Raw genomic sequence first — 18,779 nt, 5'->3', positions numbered from 1 at the left:
GATTAAACTGCAGTTACATTTTGTTTTTGTTTCACCGGTTTTCAGTCTTAAAGAGCTGGCACAGCACGGGTATCATTTCCAGTTGTAAGTTAAGACCTTCCGTGACGGTTCTGAACTGCTGAACCACAACATGAAGGAAAGAACATTTCCTGGCAACCCAGATAGCTTTACTTTCGACTTAGGGGCCCTAGCTCTCTTGCTAATAGAAGAATGAAAACTATTCGTCAGTGAAATATGAGAACCTCACTGTCTCTGGCTGATGCCTTTACAGTACACCAGCTTGTTCAACACTCAGAAGGCTGGTTGCAAAGTAAAGCACGCAGTTAATATCCACCATTATTTCACTTTAACTTTGTGTTTTTGTGAAGTATAGGAAATGCATCTGATCCTGGATACAACTAATAATTTATCTCTAGCTCTTTGCGTTGTCTGAAGGGTCTAATAGGGCGAGTGTCTCAAGGATCTTATACACAGCTGTGTTTATACTTGTTTATGTGATCATGTCCTTAAACCTTTTAAGTCTCTGTGTAGTGCTGTTCCTATTAAGTTTCATTTATACTTTCAGCGGCTCTGTGTATTTTTTGAGATCGAGTTAACCCTGTTTTCCACAAACCTTTAAATGTAACATATTTGTATGGACAAAATCTAGTTGCTAAGGTACTAATTCAAACTGGGTTATGGATTAAATTGGGGATATATATGTCTGTTAAAATTTGAATTGCTTCCAATACCCATGAACACAAAGACAGACATTTCACAAAGAAATAAGAACATGAAATAGTTAGCAATGAAATCATACAGATTCCAAAAAACTTTCACCACAGAGACTGTAATAATGACCAATTCCACACTGTTCATTTTTCCCTTGTCAGAGTATGGGTTGTTTTTAAAGGGTTTTGTTGCTGTTGCTTTATTTTATACATTCTGTGAAGCATATGCTGACTTTTTGTTTCTGACTTAAAATTATTATCTAGAATATAATCATAACTTACAGTAAATGGGCTTGGTCAGGCTAGACACTGTACAGTTGGCAAAAAAAATAAAAAGGTTAATATCCACTAGCTTAGCACCAGGGAAATGAGAGCTAAAAAATGACATAATGCAGCCTAGAGGAGCCAGGGCTGTTCTACATGGGAAAGCAGGAGGTTTAACCCAAACAGCATCCAATCAGGCATAACTCGTGTAGCTACATGACATAGTCCAGAACCCTGGTAAAGAGGTTTTGATTTTGTTAAAGTGAATAACTTAATTGTTGTACAACCCATATGACATATGTAACATTGTGGTCGGAAGCAGCTGCTGTGAGATGTAGACAGATGGATTGCAACATTTTATTTTATCTTTTCAGGCCCCTGCTCTGATTCTCTGGACTGTATCTCTGCGCTAGCCTGAGTTTCTTTTATTATCATTATTTTATTTTATTTATCATTTAAATACCATCCTGCCCTATTCGCTTTCTGGCCCATTTCAAGCCCATTGCCTAGGTTTTGCTTGTGCTGTGTTTTTGGTTTTATGAGAATTACATCACCTGTCACAAATGCCAGCACTCCCCCTCAGCAGGGTTGAATGCCAGTTGTTCCTGAATACAAGTAGAATGCCAACAGCACATACATGTAGATACACGTCTGTGGTATCTACAAAATTAATACAGATCAAAAGGCTGGCTGAGGCTCCATCAAAGTCTCTCTTTGAGGGCTTAGTAGATGACCTTATCCTTGAACTGGAAAAAGCTTGGTTTCAGGAAAGCAGGTCAGATATGTGTGTGTGTGTGTGTGTGTGTGTGCACAGATGTCTGCATATTCAGCTGAGATGAGAATCCCTTTCATTCAAAGTAGAGGATGACTCTTCATTGTTGTCTTCATTCATTTTTAATGACACCATGACAGATGGCTCAATCTTTCCTACTACCTGAAGTACCTAAGACAGAAATTGCATAGGTGCTCTGTATAACGCTTGCCCTTGCACTTTTATGCCAGTCTTCTGGAAGCGCTTTATTTTTGTAGCTTTCAGAGCTGGACGTGTTTAAATCCCCACAGTGTGATGGTGGATGTATGGTCAAAGTTTTTAGTGTCTATATAAGGCCCTGCTCTTGTGGCTACCAGCTGTTTGAACCAATTCACAAGTATTGACTAAAAGTAAAGTTCAATTGAATAGAAATCTCACTAGAGAACTTTTTGTACAGACCACTTCCGAGCACTGCACAAATCAATCCCTGTGATGTTAAAATATCCCTCAAGCTTGGCAGTTTAGAGATTTTAAGGACATTTATAGGTTTTTCTAGTAGGGAACACCTACACAAGAGGTCAGTTTGTAATATTTGTTAGAGGAAGTATTAGATTTAAGTATATGTAAAACTTTATTTACAAAAGCCCAAGTATGAGTCCCTGTCATGTGTTGTATTAGTGCATAATAACCAAGACCGCTATCTCTGCCATCTAACTGCTGATCATAATAAGCCTTGAGTTTTGTGGGGGGGGTTGTTTCAATTTAGGCACATTTAGGCATGTCTCGCTTTTTTGTGTTTGTTTTTGTTTAGTTTGTTTTTGTATAGAAAAGGGTCACTTACAAACACTGGGGGTTTTGAAAATGTCACTGCAGTGCAAACATCTCTCCTAAAGATGATTAATGCTCAGAGGATAACCGCACAGTCCAGTGTTTACAGCGATTCACAGTAATTCTCCTGAAAAACAGTTACTTGGAATATAAGACCTTCATTCTCCGCACTGCAGTGACCAGTGTTTACCATGAGTCTGGTTCCCACAGCAACAGAACCATTAAAAACCCATCAACTGTATAAAAAGACTTTCAAAGCTTCGAGGAAATTTCTACATTCCTATGGTTAGAATCTGAATTTTAGCTTTACAAACAGTACAGTTCAGCATGTGCACAATAGCCCTACATTATACATTTGTTAAATTTAATCAAAATAGGTTTGAGTTCACAGCATGTTTTAAAAGACCATACAGCTTGCAGAGTGTTTCTTTGCATATGGCTGTTCTGAACAAAATCAGAACCCAGCGTGAAATGTATTAAGGATAGTACGTTTTCTGTTGTGGATTGTTGTGAATTCATGTGGGATAAAACTATGTAATGCTAGACGCCAGAAATAATTAGAAAATGCCATAATCCCTGTGTAAAACAGTACAGAATATATATTTCTTAGAAGTGTCAAAGTAGTAACAGCATTATTGTAACATCCACTCCATATTTTGTTCTATTATAACATTATATGTGTATCATACTGAGTCTTATCCTTAAAATTAATTGTCTGGAACTGGTAAAAGTATGACATCATGTAAAATCAGACGGCCTCGTGCTCTCTCATATGACCTCACACTATAGATATTTAACACTCTGAATCTAGTATCCTGAATGTGGGGGACGGAAAAGTGGAGCTCTTCCCACAAATGAAGGCATGAGAGTTACAATCCAAACACAGAAGCTATCATTTCAGTTGGTAAGTAAATAGAGCGGCCTACACAGTGGTTGATAGGACAATTAAAACATGTTCCTACATCTTCTGAAGCTGACCCTCTGAGTCTGCCAGTAATCTTTTTCATGTGATTTGTTGTTCTGCTTCCTCTTACTGGTAAACACTGAAATGCTGAAAGCTGGCCTTTTCTCATGGTTGTTTTCCAGGATTGCAGAATGGATTCTTTAGATGAGGAAAAGCTTGAGGGAAATGCAATGGAATTGGTGCGTTTGATTTCAGATGGTGCTCTAGGTGAAAATGCACATTTATTTTTGTATTATTAAAAAAACGAATGATGGAGATCTGAAAATTCAATGAGAAGGAACTGTTTTTATTTCTGGAGGGGAGGGATTATTTTATGAAGGGGTATCTTTCATGGTTTAACTTTTGTGGCCTGTTGTTTTACAATACATGTGAATACATATGAATATAAGATGTCAGATGTTTTTTTTCTTCTATGATTTAAATAGTCTGTGTCAATCCCTTTTTGTACTGAGCTGCAATCTGTCACTTCACTGGAAACAACATGCCAGTTAAGGGCCGATTTATGTGGCTATAGAGCAGCTAGTTGTTGGAAACCATGTGAGGCACTACTAACTTCAATCTTTTTAAAACTATCACATCACACAAAACATTTATATTTTTTACACCAATCCCATGATTGTCCAGATTATATTTTATTTTACATTTGTTTCAGAAAAATCTCTCTGTGATTACTAACAAGTGTTAAATTCACTACAGGAATGCTTCAGATCCTCCTCATTGGTTAATTTGTTTTATACACCATTGTTTAGCCGCAAATATATAATCCACAGCAAAACCTGGTTGGAAGCTATTTTTTTGGGTTGTTATAATACAATACAAAGCTTTCCGGGGTGAATAACAGGGTTAATGTTGTCTTTGTAAAGCAGATTAGATTATTAAAGGTTATCAAATCACTCTTAATCCTAAATATATCTGTAAAAGTCAGTGTCTGGCCTGCACTAAAATCTGATGAATTCCAGAGAGATCAAAGCCCGATGAACTGACTTTGGTCAGAGACTGTATGACCTCAATCGGTGATGCAGAATGAGGCACAGCAAGCACATAAACCCAGTCACATCCCTGTCTAGATTACTTAAAATGTGTCTGCAGTGTAGTGACTAAGCAGTGTGGCCTATCTGCCCAGTCACTGCCTTAATGGTTTATCACAGAGTAAATGCTTCTTATTATAATTATAACTGATCATACAATGGAAATAGCCCCCAAGAGGAATGAAGCTGTTTTTACATCATAGACTCTTTATAATATGCAAATACAAGAACAATAAGGAAAAGTGTCAGTCAAAAAGTGTCATAAGGGAACACGAAATATTATATATTAAAAAAGTGTCATACGCAACCACAAAGTGTTACATCTGACCATAAAATGCCATACAGGAGCAAAAACCATCATATTAAACAAGTGATATTGCAGAATATATTGTAGAGCAGCATATACTACAGGATATATTAGACAGGCATCAACCTTGTGTTCTTTCGGGCCATGCAGACCCCTGGACTAGTTCTATCTCTAGTTGTTGATTAAAGTCCAAAGTCTGGTTAGGAGTAGTATGCATCAGTGATAGTGCAGCTGTAGTTTAAAAGCAGGAGATACCAAAATCCGATACATGAAAGGGTATGGTAAAAACATGGTAAAATCCTGGTAAAAACATGTTCTTTCAAAGCCCCGGTGGAGGAGACCCAGAGCTTTCAATTGCTGTATCCCAACGCAAATGCTGTGGGAGGATATAGTGATGGCTGGAACAGAATAATAACGACAACCACCACTAATCACTATAATAACTATACTAATAAAGATCATGCAAGAGCACAAGAGTCTATTCTCACATGCAGACTAATCATAGTCATTCCTGCACAGACATATACATTCAATATGACAAATAGCTGAGTAGCCATACAAGATACTTCCAATACTAACTCTGGTGGTGATGATGGTGATGTGGGTGATGAGGCACAGTTGTATGTGCTGGGAGCGAGTGTGTGCAGTACAGGGCAGTGTTGACATGCAGGAACCCCCTTGCGACGCTGGTCTTCGTGAATGGTGCTGAATGGACAGCGACATCCTGCTCGCCTGTCGGGCTACGGGCGCAGATGGCCAGCAGCCCCTGGGAGAGCGCAGCAGCCCGCAGGTCACGACTGAGTGCCTGATGAAGATGATCTCAACAGCAGGCAGGTCCTTCTCCTCAGTGAATTCAATAGTAGAGTGAGCGACTAGCGGATTTTGCCAATGCCCCTATTCAATGTAGGTTTGTTTTTTTTTGGAGGTGTGGGGGGGGGGACGTTTAAGCAGACAAATGGGATTAGGATCAATGAATCATCTTAAAAGTCGCCCGGCCCGCTTTTCCCTTTTTTCCAAGCAGATCTAGACTGCATACCGCCCCAGTGATGAAAGGTGCTGACGTTTCTCAAATACAATGTTAATCAGAAACAGCGCAGGACGAATAACGAACAGGACTTCAACTAAAAACTCCAAAAGCCCACATTAAAACAGAGTCCTTAAATAGGCCCTATACGTTTTCATTTGTACTTGGTCAATCAGGAGAAAACACCACACAGATGATTAATTTACAGAGTTATGCATTATTAATTCACATTGCTCCCTCTTCCAGTTGCTATCAGGTTTAATATTGTAACCCCCTGAATGTGATATTGGGCGATTTCCTAAACGAAATTGACAGCTTCAGGGACTGAGCAGGTGTTACATCCGACGGTCAACAAGTAGTGTTGTATTTGCTTTACGCTGCATTAAGCATGTCATTCATTTATGTGTAACTAGAAATAAAATAATGATGATAATAAGAGTAATAATTGTTATTGGTTGTAGTACTCGGTATCATTGTGGTTAATTATATAATTGCTATATATTGCTTCCGTTTTATTTTCTAATGAACTAAGAACAAAGTTTTTAATTTATATACGCTGTAGTCTATATCGTTTTTTAATATATATGTAGGCTATGTAAGAGTTAATTTCTATATTAAACACATATTTAGATTATTTTGCGTCTTTGTGTTTTTCTGAAAGTGTAAGAACTCGTCTACCTCTTTTTCTTTTGAGAGGGGGTGGTGGTAGATTAAACCCCCTATCATTTTTCAATCGTTTGGGTGGGGGGTTGGGAAGTGAAGAGTGAATACAGAAAGATAGAAAGAAAGAAACATAAGTGTGTGAAGTGTGTGCGGTGCATTACTGTTATCACTTCCCTGTCATGGGATCCAAAGCAGTACTGCCACCTCTGGTTTAAAATCTCCACTCCTACAGCAGAGCACTTTGCTCGGGACATTTTCCACACTCCTCTCGCATTTGGGGATCATGGCTGAACGCAAGCGGACGTGGGACAAGGAAGATGACCTGCCGGTGTACCTGGCCAGGCCGGGGACCACAGACCAGGTCCCCCGGCAAAAATACGGGGGCATGTTTTGCAATGTGGAAGGAGCCTACGAGAGCAAAACCATCGATTTCGATGCCCTGAGCGTCGGGCAAAGAAGTGCCAGGAGCCCGAAGAGTATCCAGGACGGATCCCAAGACGGCAGGAGCACCGATAGCGAGCCGGGCAGCATTTGTACAGACAAGGGGACTGGGGGGCACGAAGAGGGGCACTCCGGCATTGACATCAAAACTACGGGGGGGAAGGAGATACTGCAGAATCTGGATGAATTGAAGGTAGGCTTCCTCTTGTACACTGTGAATTGTTCAGTGCAAACTTACAAGGCACAAACTGCGAGCTTGAGCCATTGCCTTAGGGAGTCAAGGCTGTTTTTTACACATTTTGTTTAAAAGGTGTCGTCTGCGATGTGTTTATAAAAGGACTAACCCTATAATTCCCCCTCCTCCGGTGAAACAACAGTCTGCATAGACAAAGTTGTCCTTTGGTATATGTGAGTTGGGAGGGGTACAATATTTGCACATCACGCAAGTTGTGCTCTAATCCCAGGGAACATATACGGAGTGAGACCTATCATATAGACATTGTTAATTCGGGTTCAGTTTGAAAAGCTGCGGTGTGTGGGAGGGGCGTGGCAGGTCGGCATCTGATTGTGAGTCTATTAGAGACTTTGCACAGAAAATATAATTTGAAAAGGATACGAAAGGATCCTGCACGCATTTGGGAACGTGTAACATTGAGCTCTACCTGAATTCAGACAAAAGCAGGAAGCTCGCATAGTCAGCTGTTAAGTCGATCAGCCTAACAACTGAAGAAAGAATTTGGGATACAGTTTTGCTGAAGGATTGCTTTCCACTCTGTCATATTATACTGACATCTACTGCCCTGATATCACCAGCACTGCATCATTGCTATGGCTGTGCATGCTCTGTGAAGTAAGATCTACCTTTGAGTAAAGTTCACATACAGATTTTCTTGGCCTGCCAAATAGGAACGGTTTTACATGCCAGCTTTCTCTGAACAGTGCATTAATTTAATGTAATATGTAGAGATCCTATGTAAACTTTTACACACAAAAAAGTATTATTCCAAATGATTCCGTTATATAAGTAAGGCTGTTTGGATTTCTGTGTTCACTAATGAAATTAAGATTGGTATTCGTGACATGCAAGCAATTATGTAGGGGGTTTAGGAACTGTTTTTTTTTTAGTATCATCATGGTACAATTGAAATACACATAAAATAAAACATGTATGTGTGTATAAGCAAATGCATGAAATACAACTATATGAGCTTGATTCATTCATTCATTCATTCATTCATTCATTCTGTGTCATTGTAGGTAGGCCTACTGTGTTTATTTATTTATTTATTTGTTTGTTTGTTTGTTTGTTGTTAAATGAGCCCGGTAAATTTCAACATAATTATCTGAGGCTCTGCTTTACAGAGTACATATTCATTAGATTTACTAATGTTTATGGAAAACCAAACCATTTTATGTTGGCTTATTCCCAAAATCTCAAGATCCGAATTAAAGGAAAATATGACTATAAGTCATTTGTTCTGTTACTATAATTTAAGAGTGTAATATATCACTTCTTTGGGACCTGTACAACACATTTGGAAAACCTCTGTGTATCTGTGTGTGCAGCTCTGTCCATGCATGTATGTTTAGGTTGATCATCTTATTACACCACATTTTGACATGAATTCCATTTTGCAGTGCTGCTATAAAGGAGTTTTAAAAGACTCAGTTTAGAAAAGTCAGGATGTTGGATTAATATGCTTAGTGGAACATGATTGTAACCTAGAAATTTCTATCATCGGAACACCAGAAGTAAGTGTTCCAAAGCCTGACTGATTTTAAGGACTGCAGCCAAACAATTTATGATGTTTATTTTGTTTTCCAGTCAGCATACAGACTTGCAATTATTCATCCTTATTGAAGTACCTGGCACCTCCTTTATGAAAGACAAACAAATAAACCATTTAAGGAGTATTTAAAATAACCATGTCACTTGTAAATTGGTTTGAAACCTTAAAGCTTTTCCTTTAGGATAAAAAGTAAAGTTACATTAAACATAAATAATACAGGGGCAATGGAGATTTAATTATCCATAGGGAGTGTTACATTGAATTTCGAATGAGAATAGTTTTTCTACCCTTTATATCACTAAATTCTAACTGTTCTGCAATGTTCAGGCAGAGTCTGCCAGAGCTGAGCCCTGCTTTGAAAACTTTAATTATATCTTCCTGTAGTGTTCTTCCAATGAACAGGGCATGTGGCAAAGTAATGTCAGAAAACAGTGTGATTGCTGGAAAAAGTGATCCTCCTGGAGAGATTCAATTTCAAGTTCAGTTTCAGGGGAAGACATGGCAGAGCACACAAAGAACCAAACAAACCCAACAGCATACCATTACAATACTTTGCCATTGGTCTTATTTGCAGTTCTAATCAGAGTTCCAGGAGGATTGTTTTGCCGTGACAGAATTTGCCCCACATTGGACTTTTTAGACTTTTGAATGTAAACATGGGATTTACAAAAGAAGGAAAAGAGCTGTGAAAAACATAGGCCTGTTTTCCCAGATGTTTTCTCTCAGCTTTGAATGCCAGACCTAAACCACATGCCTGCTGATTGCTATGATGGTTTCTGTTCCAGTGCATATTTATAATGACTTTTAAATAACTTTACACAACCAGCACCTATGGTCTATCGTTTTGGGTGTTTTTATTTGCATGTTCAAATTCTTCTTTTAAGTACAACCTGTACAAAAAGTTGAATGAGTAATACATTGTTTTCTTTTCCTTTTCTTTTTTGTCTGTTGTTTTTAAGGAAGGCCATGAATGTTTTTTGGCAGCATTGTAGATATCTTTCATGGCTCAGTCAAGTAGTATGAAATTAATTGTTGGTAGTTTTAGTGTATCCATAGTGAAAAGAACCATAAACATCCTCCTTTGCAAAAACTGTCTCTGTTGTGTTGGTAAGCGATGTGTGCATTTGACAAATCTCCTTCATCCCCTAATTAGTTTGGCTGCACTTCAGCTGCTGTACAATGATAATTTGCTGTCTCAAGACCTGCAAAATACGAAACAGAGACCACACAATGCACTATTCCAAGGCAGTATCCATCATGCAATGCAAAACCTCACAGCTTTAAAAAAATTGATTGATTTGCTGTTGTGGATGGCAAGAATGTGAGTGTAAAGACAGCTTGAGACACCATGTAGCATTCATAAAGTGCAATGATTAATTAGAGAAATTCAAAGGAAATCTGGGAATTAATTAGAGTACAAAGGGAATAAACAGATTATTAATTTCCAATGCAAGTGTGCAATAAACTGAGTACAGTGTAGTACAACAGAGTGAAGAAGGAACTAGCATTGTATGATTTGAGTTGTTGAGAAGCTGAGCAGGGCCAGAGCTGTGTATAGATGTATAATATGGTGTGTGGCTGTTATTCCTGGAACAACATTGTAGAGATTATTAAGTTTAGGATTAGGATTAGGTCCAGGTTATATTGTTCCAGAAACAACTGCTACACAGGTTGTGTGTGTCTGCTATACACCACCGTTAACAGATCTCCCTTTTACAGCCCCCCTGTGGTAAAAGGTATAATTGCAATTAAATATTTTTAAATCAAAATGAGTAAATAAAATGGCATTGTAGTCAATCTGTAATAAGGTAATGTTTATATTTTAGTCAAGAAAAAACTGATTTCTTTCAGCATTAAATCATATTACCCTGTAAACCTTGATTAAGATAGGGGTGTAAATGTGTATTGTAAGACTTAAAAACCTCTTGGTGTTAATGGTATTTAAAATAAATGAAACCCTCAGAACATTAACATTAATATAGCATAACATCTGAACCAAATAGGACAGGAATGAAGATTTGGCAAATACTTAAAAACTGTCCTAAGGCCTCATTTTGGTGTTCTGTATATCTGTGAGTGACGTCTCTTTCAAGCACAGCATTTTCTGGTGCGGACTGAAGTTCCTTTGCTATTCTGCGCCTCGTTCAGAAAGGCTGCTTTCAGCGGGGTCTTTTATTAAAACAATCTTGGAGCATGTTCTATGAGCTGTTAAGCATCAGAATTGTGTTAGTAAATGTCCTGCAGTCAGCCTTGGCATTCATGATCCCGTCTCCTGCCAGTTTGTACTCGATCAGAACAATATTCTGCGGTCTTTGTGGATTTTACTTTGTAATTTGTGCTGGAACCAAAATCTAATTATCTGCACTACAGACTGCAGACAAATCATTCCATTCCAATATTGTTAATGATTATTTTGTATTATCTATCATACATTTATTTATATATATTTGTATGTGTGTGTGTATAATATATATGAAAGTATCGGGTGAAACTTTAAGTTTACTTGACGGTGCACTTATAAATCCAGCTGTCATTGAGTCATGGGGGAGTCAAAAGAACAAACAAATATTCTAATTTTATGAAAGAATGGCAATGGGCCTTTTTCATTGTTTTTGTTTGGAATGTCTGTATTATGCTGCTGCTGCTGATAATAATATTAATAATAAAAATGTAACTGGAATAATATTGATTAGAATCAATGCCCTGTGGAAAAGCATTGCTGTCGTGCAGTGCTAATTCAGCAGCTGTGCCCGAGTCGAGTGCTTTTCATTACAGGCCGGTCTTGTAATGGGAGGTACCTTGAGGAGCACTCTCTTTGTCCAGCCCACAATAAGGCTGTGCCCCAGCTGGCAGGCTCGTCGTGTGTTAGCAGTCTCCACACTCTCTGTCCTTTCAGCATCAAAAACACGCCTGGCAGCCTGCTGGCTAATCCCCTGACTGGAGCCGAAAGAGCCTCTCTCTGTCTCGTGAAAAAAAAAAAAAAAAAGCATTCTGTTAAAAATCTCAGCTTTCTTGTTTCATGTGCTACTCTCTCTCTCTCTCTCTCTCTCTCTGTATAAATGTGTGTGTGTGTTTATGTAAAACAATACAAATAATGATGTAGGTTATATATAGTACATAAATAATCATCATATTAGCAATACTAATAATCCTAACAATAAATATAATAAGTGTATAAGTTGCCCTGGACAAGGGTGTCTGCTAATAAATAAATAATAATAATATTAAAATAAACCTCATAAGCAATTTAATTATTTGCTCAGTTATGTAAACACAATAGTGATACATTGCCATGGCATGGAAATTGTGAGGTTTCTGTTTGTCTGCTCTCTGTCCTTCCCTGAAAGGCAATGGCACGGGGTGATGGTTGCAGTGAGTCAGCACTAAATACCTCTGTGTGCATAACATTTTGAGATGTCTAAGCCCAGGTCCCCTTGGTGTTTATACCAGAGCGTCCAAATAAGTTCACTGCTGTTGTGCAGACAAAACAGACTCCTGTTTAAAAGCCTTTTCTTTAGGTATCCTGCGAGTTTAGTAAAGGGGTGATCCTTGGAAATTAGTGCACTGTTAAATCTGTACCCAGTTTAAATGGAAATCACATGAGAGAGATATTTTGCTTCACACTGCCACCCTTTGTGATTAAATCAAGTGTTAATATTCCCAGAACAGAAATGACCAGAATCATTATTTTTATTATGATGATGATTGATTATTTGTATTTATTTATTTCATTCTTTATTTATTTATTAGCAGATGCCCTACTCCATGGCAATTTACATTTTACACAAGAAACATTTTAAAGCATTAAGCATGGGCTATTATTATAATCAATTCCCAGTTCCAATGCATCAGATACAGCATTCAATTCTCAGTGCAGATTATTGCACTTTATATTTTACTAACTTGAATGAATTTCTGTAGTAAAATCTTCAGTGTCTCTTACATTAAGAGTGACAGGCCTTTTCAATGTGGCCCGTTATACTACAGACACACAGAGAGGACAATTGCTTACATAGGGTTATTTTTGGAGCATCTTGTTTTCCCAGACCTGCCCTGGGTACCGAACAGAGCTGCAGTGCCCTCTACACCAAAGGTATAATTACCAGATTACTTGGCCTTTGAACAGGAGGGTTCCCCCTGACACAATAGGAACACATGGTGGGATTGGATAACGCTCTGGGCAGTACATCTGTTCCTCACCAGAATATTCCCTCTTTAGAGACACCACAATTATATAATAGGACCACAGGTAGTAAATATAATGACCCGATTATCATATAAGGGCTTAATTTTGTAATATAACTTAGAATGCATAAATGCTGTGTAGTTGATACACTCTCTATATGGTTTTAAGCCATTCAGTGATTCTAAAGCGTGGATATAAACTCCTTGCTTGTTAACATTTCCTTATGAAGTGGTTATCGCTTCACTATTGATGTAACATCACATGCATACCCTGTGGTTTGGTGTTGCACGGTAACTCACCAAGACACAACACGTTGCTGTGTGAACAATATGGCATGCTGTAGGATACTCATCACTGTAGTTTGTCCCATGGCTGCTGCTCAGACTTTTTATTCTTTGGATTATATTCTTGTTTTCTATTTATTTTATTGTATAGGGTTCAGAATTATGCAGTTTTTGTATTTCAAGTAGTTTTGTTCTGGTATAATGTATGCATGCTCTTGTTTCTACTCTTTAAAAATAAATGACCAGTCTTGAGCCTGACTGTCCACACCTATATTTTTTCATTCGTGATTTTTCACATCACCGTGATGATGCAACAGTCAGTTAAACTGCAGAGCAAAATGTTGAATTACAGTTGATTTCATGCACGAATGCTGACAAGTGTTGAAACCTGATATTAAAGATGCAGTTATATATATTTGCCCTATCTAGAATGACGTTGTTTTGTGCTGAAGGGATTCTGGAAGATTCCTTACAGGATGCTATAAACGCTCTGTTCTTCCTGCGGGTCACAAATGGAGCTCACTGTACAGACAGTGCTGGGAAAAGGGCGTGTGCCATGTAATCATATAGCTCTCCTGCAGGATTTTATCTCATGCATTATATTTTAAACACATGATAATCCAGATGACCGTGTCCTGGGGTGCCCCGTATTTATCCCAATCTGCCGATAGACTGAATGTCACTTCGGGTATCGCTTCTGTTCATCCACAACGTGCACGTCCAGCAGAATATGAGAGGCTGTGGTCGGTGCACACTGCAGCTAGTGCTCATGTGTCACTTGCAAAACTGAGGGAAATATGCATGCACAGTGCTCAGTATTTGCTGCATCCTGCCCTACATATTGAAAACACCCAAATAAACACACATATCCAATGAGATCACCTGTTTTCACGATTGCATGACCCCCCCTTGTTGATGCAAGGACTCGAACTCAGTGCTCGATGGAAACTAGGTTGTTCGTGGGACACGATAAGGATGGAGGGTCTGTATGGATTGAAGGCCAGTCAGAGATGAAATATGCATGCAATAAAGGATGCAAGGAAAACAATCTTTGCAATCTAAACTGACCATCTCCCTTTCCCCCGCCCATAAATACAACACTGTTATCAAGAAGAGGCACTGAATGCAAGTTGTCTGCTTTTTTCCTTTGCTTGAAAAGGAGCGGTTTCCCTGCGCCTTTTGTCTGTCCGTTCAGTGCGGTTTCAGCGCCCTCTGGTGGCACCGCGGCGAGTTGCAGCCCGGATCGATAGACTCTAGGTCCCAGTCGTGGAGCGCAGATTGTCGCAGTCGTGCGCAGATCTGCAGAATCTCTCCGATCCCATTGGCGGAGCGGCGCAGAGCTCGACCCCAGGCTGGCGAGGGAGGAGCCCGGGCGCTCAGGCGCGGTGTTGTGGAGGATAGACGCTCAGGCTCGCTGCGAGGGGGGATTTACTATCGCGCAGGAAAGGAAGACGACCATTCCCTTATTTCCCATCCACGCACCAGCAGCAAAGCATCGTCCAGGACAGAAAAGAGAGAGATCCACATCGCCTATCCGCGTTGCTTTTGGGTGCTCGTCAGCAAACATGTCTTACCAAGGCAAGAAGAATATCCCAAGGATCACCGTAAGTCTATTGTGTTTTTATTGTCATGCATCTGAATATATAACGGGGATGTAGGGATGTCTTTGTGCCAGCAGTTGCTCGGCTCGAGTGGGTTTATCTGCTTGTGTGTGAAATGTGTCACTTGTGCACGGCTCACAGACTGGCTTCATTGTGACAGGCTGCGCGGCTGGGCTCTGGAGAAAGGCGTTTTCTTAAAGGTGACTTGCCTGCTCTTTGTTGTGCGGCGACAGTAATGCATGGGAAGAGAACCGGTGCAGCTCTCGGACTGACGCCCTTTTGCACAGCGCTGCTGTATCCACCCTTTGCTTTTCAATACGCAGCCACTTGTGCAGTCGGCGCCGTCGTTTTGGTCCTGGTTGCGGTTCATCCTGGGACTGCTGTGCTGTTGCTGAGATGCTTTGTGTTTGCAATGCACGAACGGCGCGGTCAGGTCATTTCCCGACGCTGCACCGGCGCTGAGCCGAGGGTGAATAACGGGACGGACAGACGGGCCTGCGCCACACGGGACACCGAGATCCGTGAAGGGAATTGATCTGGCAGGAGGATTTCGGAAGAAATCCGGGACAAGGATGCGATAGACGTTTCTGCTGGCGTTGCATCGCTTGCGAATAAAGATGCATTCTAGAACACGAATATAGCACTAAGATCTATATTGTTCTCTCGTTTTTATATGTGCATATATAACACGCACATACATGCTTAGCACCGTCCGTAATACTGCAGAAGAAAAAGGCAATGCCCCCCCCCCCCTTCCCAACGATCATTACTCATGTATGCCAGTAGACAGCCCAGCCTGATTGACTGGGGCGTCTGGTTTGTGCATTATTTACACAGGGCATCGATAAGGGCATCTCCTTGCCCCGGGGTGAGGTGGGTGCTGGGCTGCTGCAGGGCTGTGTTGTTTCTGTGCTGGGTGGTGTTTGGGACAGAGAGCCGCCCTTTGTCTCCGCTGAATTAACCAGAGACACGGGGAGGGGGTGGGGGGTCGCCTGGGAGAAACGCTGTGCAGCAGACCGTACAAAGAGCCATGCCAATAAGACCACCAAAGCCAGAGGACTGTAGTACGTTTGTGCAGAACTGTTAATTGTCTAAATGCAGTTTGTGTGTCTGTCTGGATTATCAGCCATTATCGTGGCTGGGGTGCATGCGATTGTGGTGTCGGCTGGGCTTGGAGAGCCCATTGAAGAGCCCATTGAAGAAGACACCTGCTAACCGTGCTCAGCAGACCCACCCCATGGCTGCAGGGCTTTACGGTTCATTAGCTCTGCGATGCTCTGCAAGGGACAATGCCAGGCGTTAGAGCAGTTAACGGGAATTGGTGCATTTAGGGTGATCAAATATTCCGTGTCGGGGGATTCATTTGCAGTGCACACAAAAAAAAAAAAAAATGCACATGAACAAAAGCACTTTTACATTTTTTTTTCCTGTACATAATGCATGCAGCAGGTAGTCCATGACATAATTACAGACACTATAAAGGTATGATAAAGGATGTGCTAAATTCAGTAGTGTAATTCTACAAATACCAATACAAAAATATGAAATGAACTCTTGCAAATGATGCTGTGTAGAAGACAGTGATTTAAATGGCACTTCTCATCATCATGTGAGGGGGGAATGAAAAGGTTCAGCAGAAATTGTGAATTGTAATTTTTAATGGCGAGGGAAATGAGCTGCGCTCTCACAGCCGCTTCTTTGTGGTGTAGGAAAGCAGAAAACATATCCTCCGATTTCTAGGTGTGGCCTCGGTTTTCATCTCACAGTAGCCCAGTGTTGTAGAGTAGATGTCATTAATAATCACCTACAGCTGGTTTGGACTCATTTGAGCGTTACTGACAGGTGCGTGAAAGAGAGAGAGACCCAGTTTTCCCTTCCCACAGCAAGAACAGAGAGCCGCCCCTGCAGAATTTTTGATAAAAATGTCTGCAAGATGGCAGGCAAAATCTATTCCCCAGTCACAGCCTTGGGCTCTGCCATTCATTCTCCTTGGTGACAAACCCAGAGACACAAATACGAACACACACAACACACCCTTCCCCTCGCTGCATCGCCGGGGTGAGCAGGGCTGGGTCCAGGACTCAAATCAGAACCAAATGGTGTTGGTAGCATTCATGCATCTTTGGATGTGTGCCTATCAGTGTTAGAATCAGCCTCTCTGAAATGTGCTAAGCTGCATGATTTCATTGATAAGTTTTATTGTCTTGACTGTTAAAAAAACTAAAAAAACACCTAATGTTCTTTCGGCCTCAAAACAATGAAATACAATTGTAAATATTTTTGTTTCTAAGCAACAGGGCTAAAGCCAAAGTACTGGCTTGCATCCTGGATTATATTCTAGTTACACACATCTCTCTTCACACAGCATGCACATAGGGGCCTCTGCTGCAATGAGCTCTTCTGTAATATCCTCTTGGCTATGCTTTTTTGGCTGTCTTGTTTTCCCTGTGAGTAACACGGCATGACAACACTGCCGTCTTTCAAGCTGCGGTGGAAGGAAGGGCTTCAGAAATGCTGTACTGTGTGTACCACCCTCCCTCCCTGCTTTCTGTAGCCTCTGTTTAATGGATCGAGATCTCCAATAGAATAAAGGAGTGTCAGCCCACAGTCTAGTGCACATCTCGGACGACACTGCAGTCAGAGTTCAACACCGCTCTCGATCGCGGCGCTCCCGCTCAGCGCTTTAACGTCACTCTGGGCTAATTCTCTGTCAGTTGGGTCTGTCGGCGGCGGGGCTGCACGGTGCAGGCTGTGACGGTCTGAATGTAGGCCATTTCCTCTAGGATCTGGACTTCCTGTTTCTGTATCAGTCAGTGTGGAAAATTCTCTCCCTTTCCTTTGAGATAAAATAATCCTGCTTAGCAGACTTGAGGGGAAGAGATGAAAGTGTGCGAGGGTATCTGAAATCCTTGTTTTGTTTAGAGCCTGAGTTATTTTAATCTAATCGTAATAAAATACAAATTAAACAAAAATGAATAGATGAATGACAGAGGCACAGAGAAAGATACATTATCACTAATTGGCTTGGTGTAAGATAGTTTAATAGTAACTACAACAAATAAATGTATCCTGATGTTTTTATTGGCCTACAGTATTGATGTTTAAGCAGATGAAATATAAACACAGAAAGGAGGAGTGATTTTATTGTATATGATCATTATTTTGTTTATGTATGTATGTATTCAGTTTCTACAGACAGAAAAACTAGTCAAATCCATTTGTAAATCCATGATACATTTAATTTAAAACAAGCATTGGATATTCTACAGTTTAAAAAAAACATCTATATACCCCTGTGTTTTCAAATATGATGGAACCTATATTATATGATGCTAAATTTGGCTTTGATTGAACTGTCCAGTGCGTGAATAATTAAACTGACCAATAAGGTCACTCAAGCTGTAGCTGTACTGATTCAAATCCAAATCCACAGTGGACAGCACTGTGCCTAAAAATGACCGACATGGCTCATAGGCCAGTGCCTTTGAAGAATAACACGGTAGCATCCATGCAGTTCAATAAAACCTGCTTCTGTAATTATGGGGAAGGGATAAAAGTTTATGGGCTTATAATACATCTATTACAGAATACCACAGTGGGGATTTAATTTGTGTTAAAAAAATAAAAATAAAATAACAGCCGTTTTATACACTGTCCTAATTGTATGTTTCACATTACCGTGCTGTTTATAGATGACAACCCTCTCTTACAGTAAGTATACAGTAAAAATGTAAAGTAGAGAGAGTGACGTTATAGCCCTGCTGTGTGCGGCCCTCCGGACATTTCTCCCACGGAAATCTCATCCCTCTTCTTTCCATCTGGTTTTGTTCCAAAATAACGTAAACCGTGGCACTGAAGACTGGGCTATGCTGGATTTTATTAGTTACCACACACGTTTGGGTACTAGAATAGATCCATCCTGCTTACAAAACGTTCTG

The 18,779-nt window shown here is 40.3% G+C and overlaps 1 protein-coding gene across 4 annotated transcripts in view; it reads left to right on the top strand.

Moving 5' to 3' along the window:
* Positions 1-6,785: 6,785 nt before the first annotated feature.
* dpysl3 (dihydropyrimidinase like 3) overlaps positions 6,786-18,779 on the top strand; it is a 30,110-nt gene continuing 18,116 nt past the window's right edge. The window contains exon 1 of one of the 4 annotated variants that reach the window (XM_066717013.1): positions 6,786-7,173. In XM_066717013.1, the coding sequence (XP_066573110.1) occupies positions 6,823-7,173 (351 nt within the window). In that variant the 5' untranslated portion in view covers positions 6,786-6,822. Of the gene's footprint in view, positions 7,174-14,612; positions 14,845-18,779 lie in introns of those variants that run through there. The other 3 variants (XM_066717011.1, XM_066717015.1, XM_066717014.1) reach the window with 3 other exon arrangements.

The sequence above is a fragment of the Amia ocellicauda genome, chromosome 11, assembly GCF_036373705.1.
Source record: "Amia ocellicauda isolate fAmiCal2 chromosome 11, fAmiCal2.hap1, whole genome shotgun sequence".
Lineage (NCBI taxonomy): Eukaryota > Metazoa > Chordata > Actinopteri > Amiiformes > Amiidae > Amia > Amia ocellicauda.
Note: the sequence above shows the minus strand (reverse complement) of the source record. Positions and strands in the feature narration are given on the sequence as shown.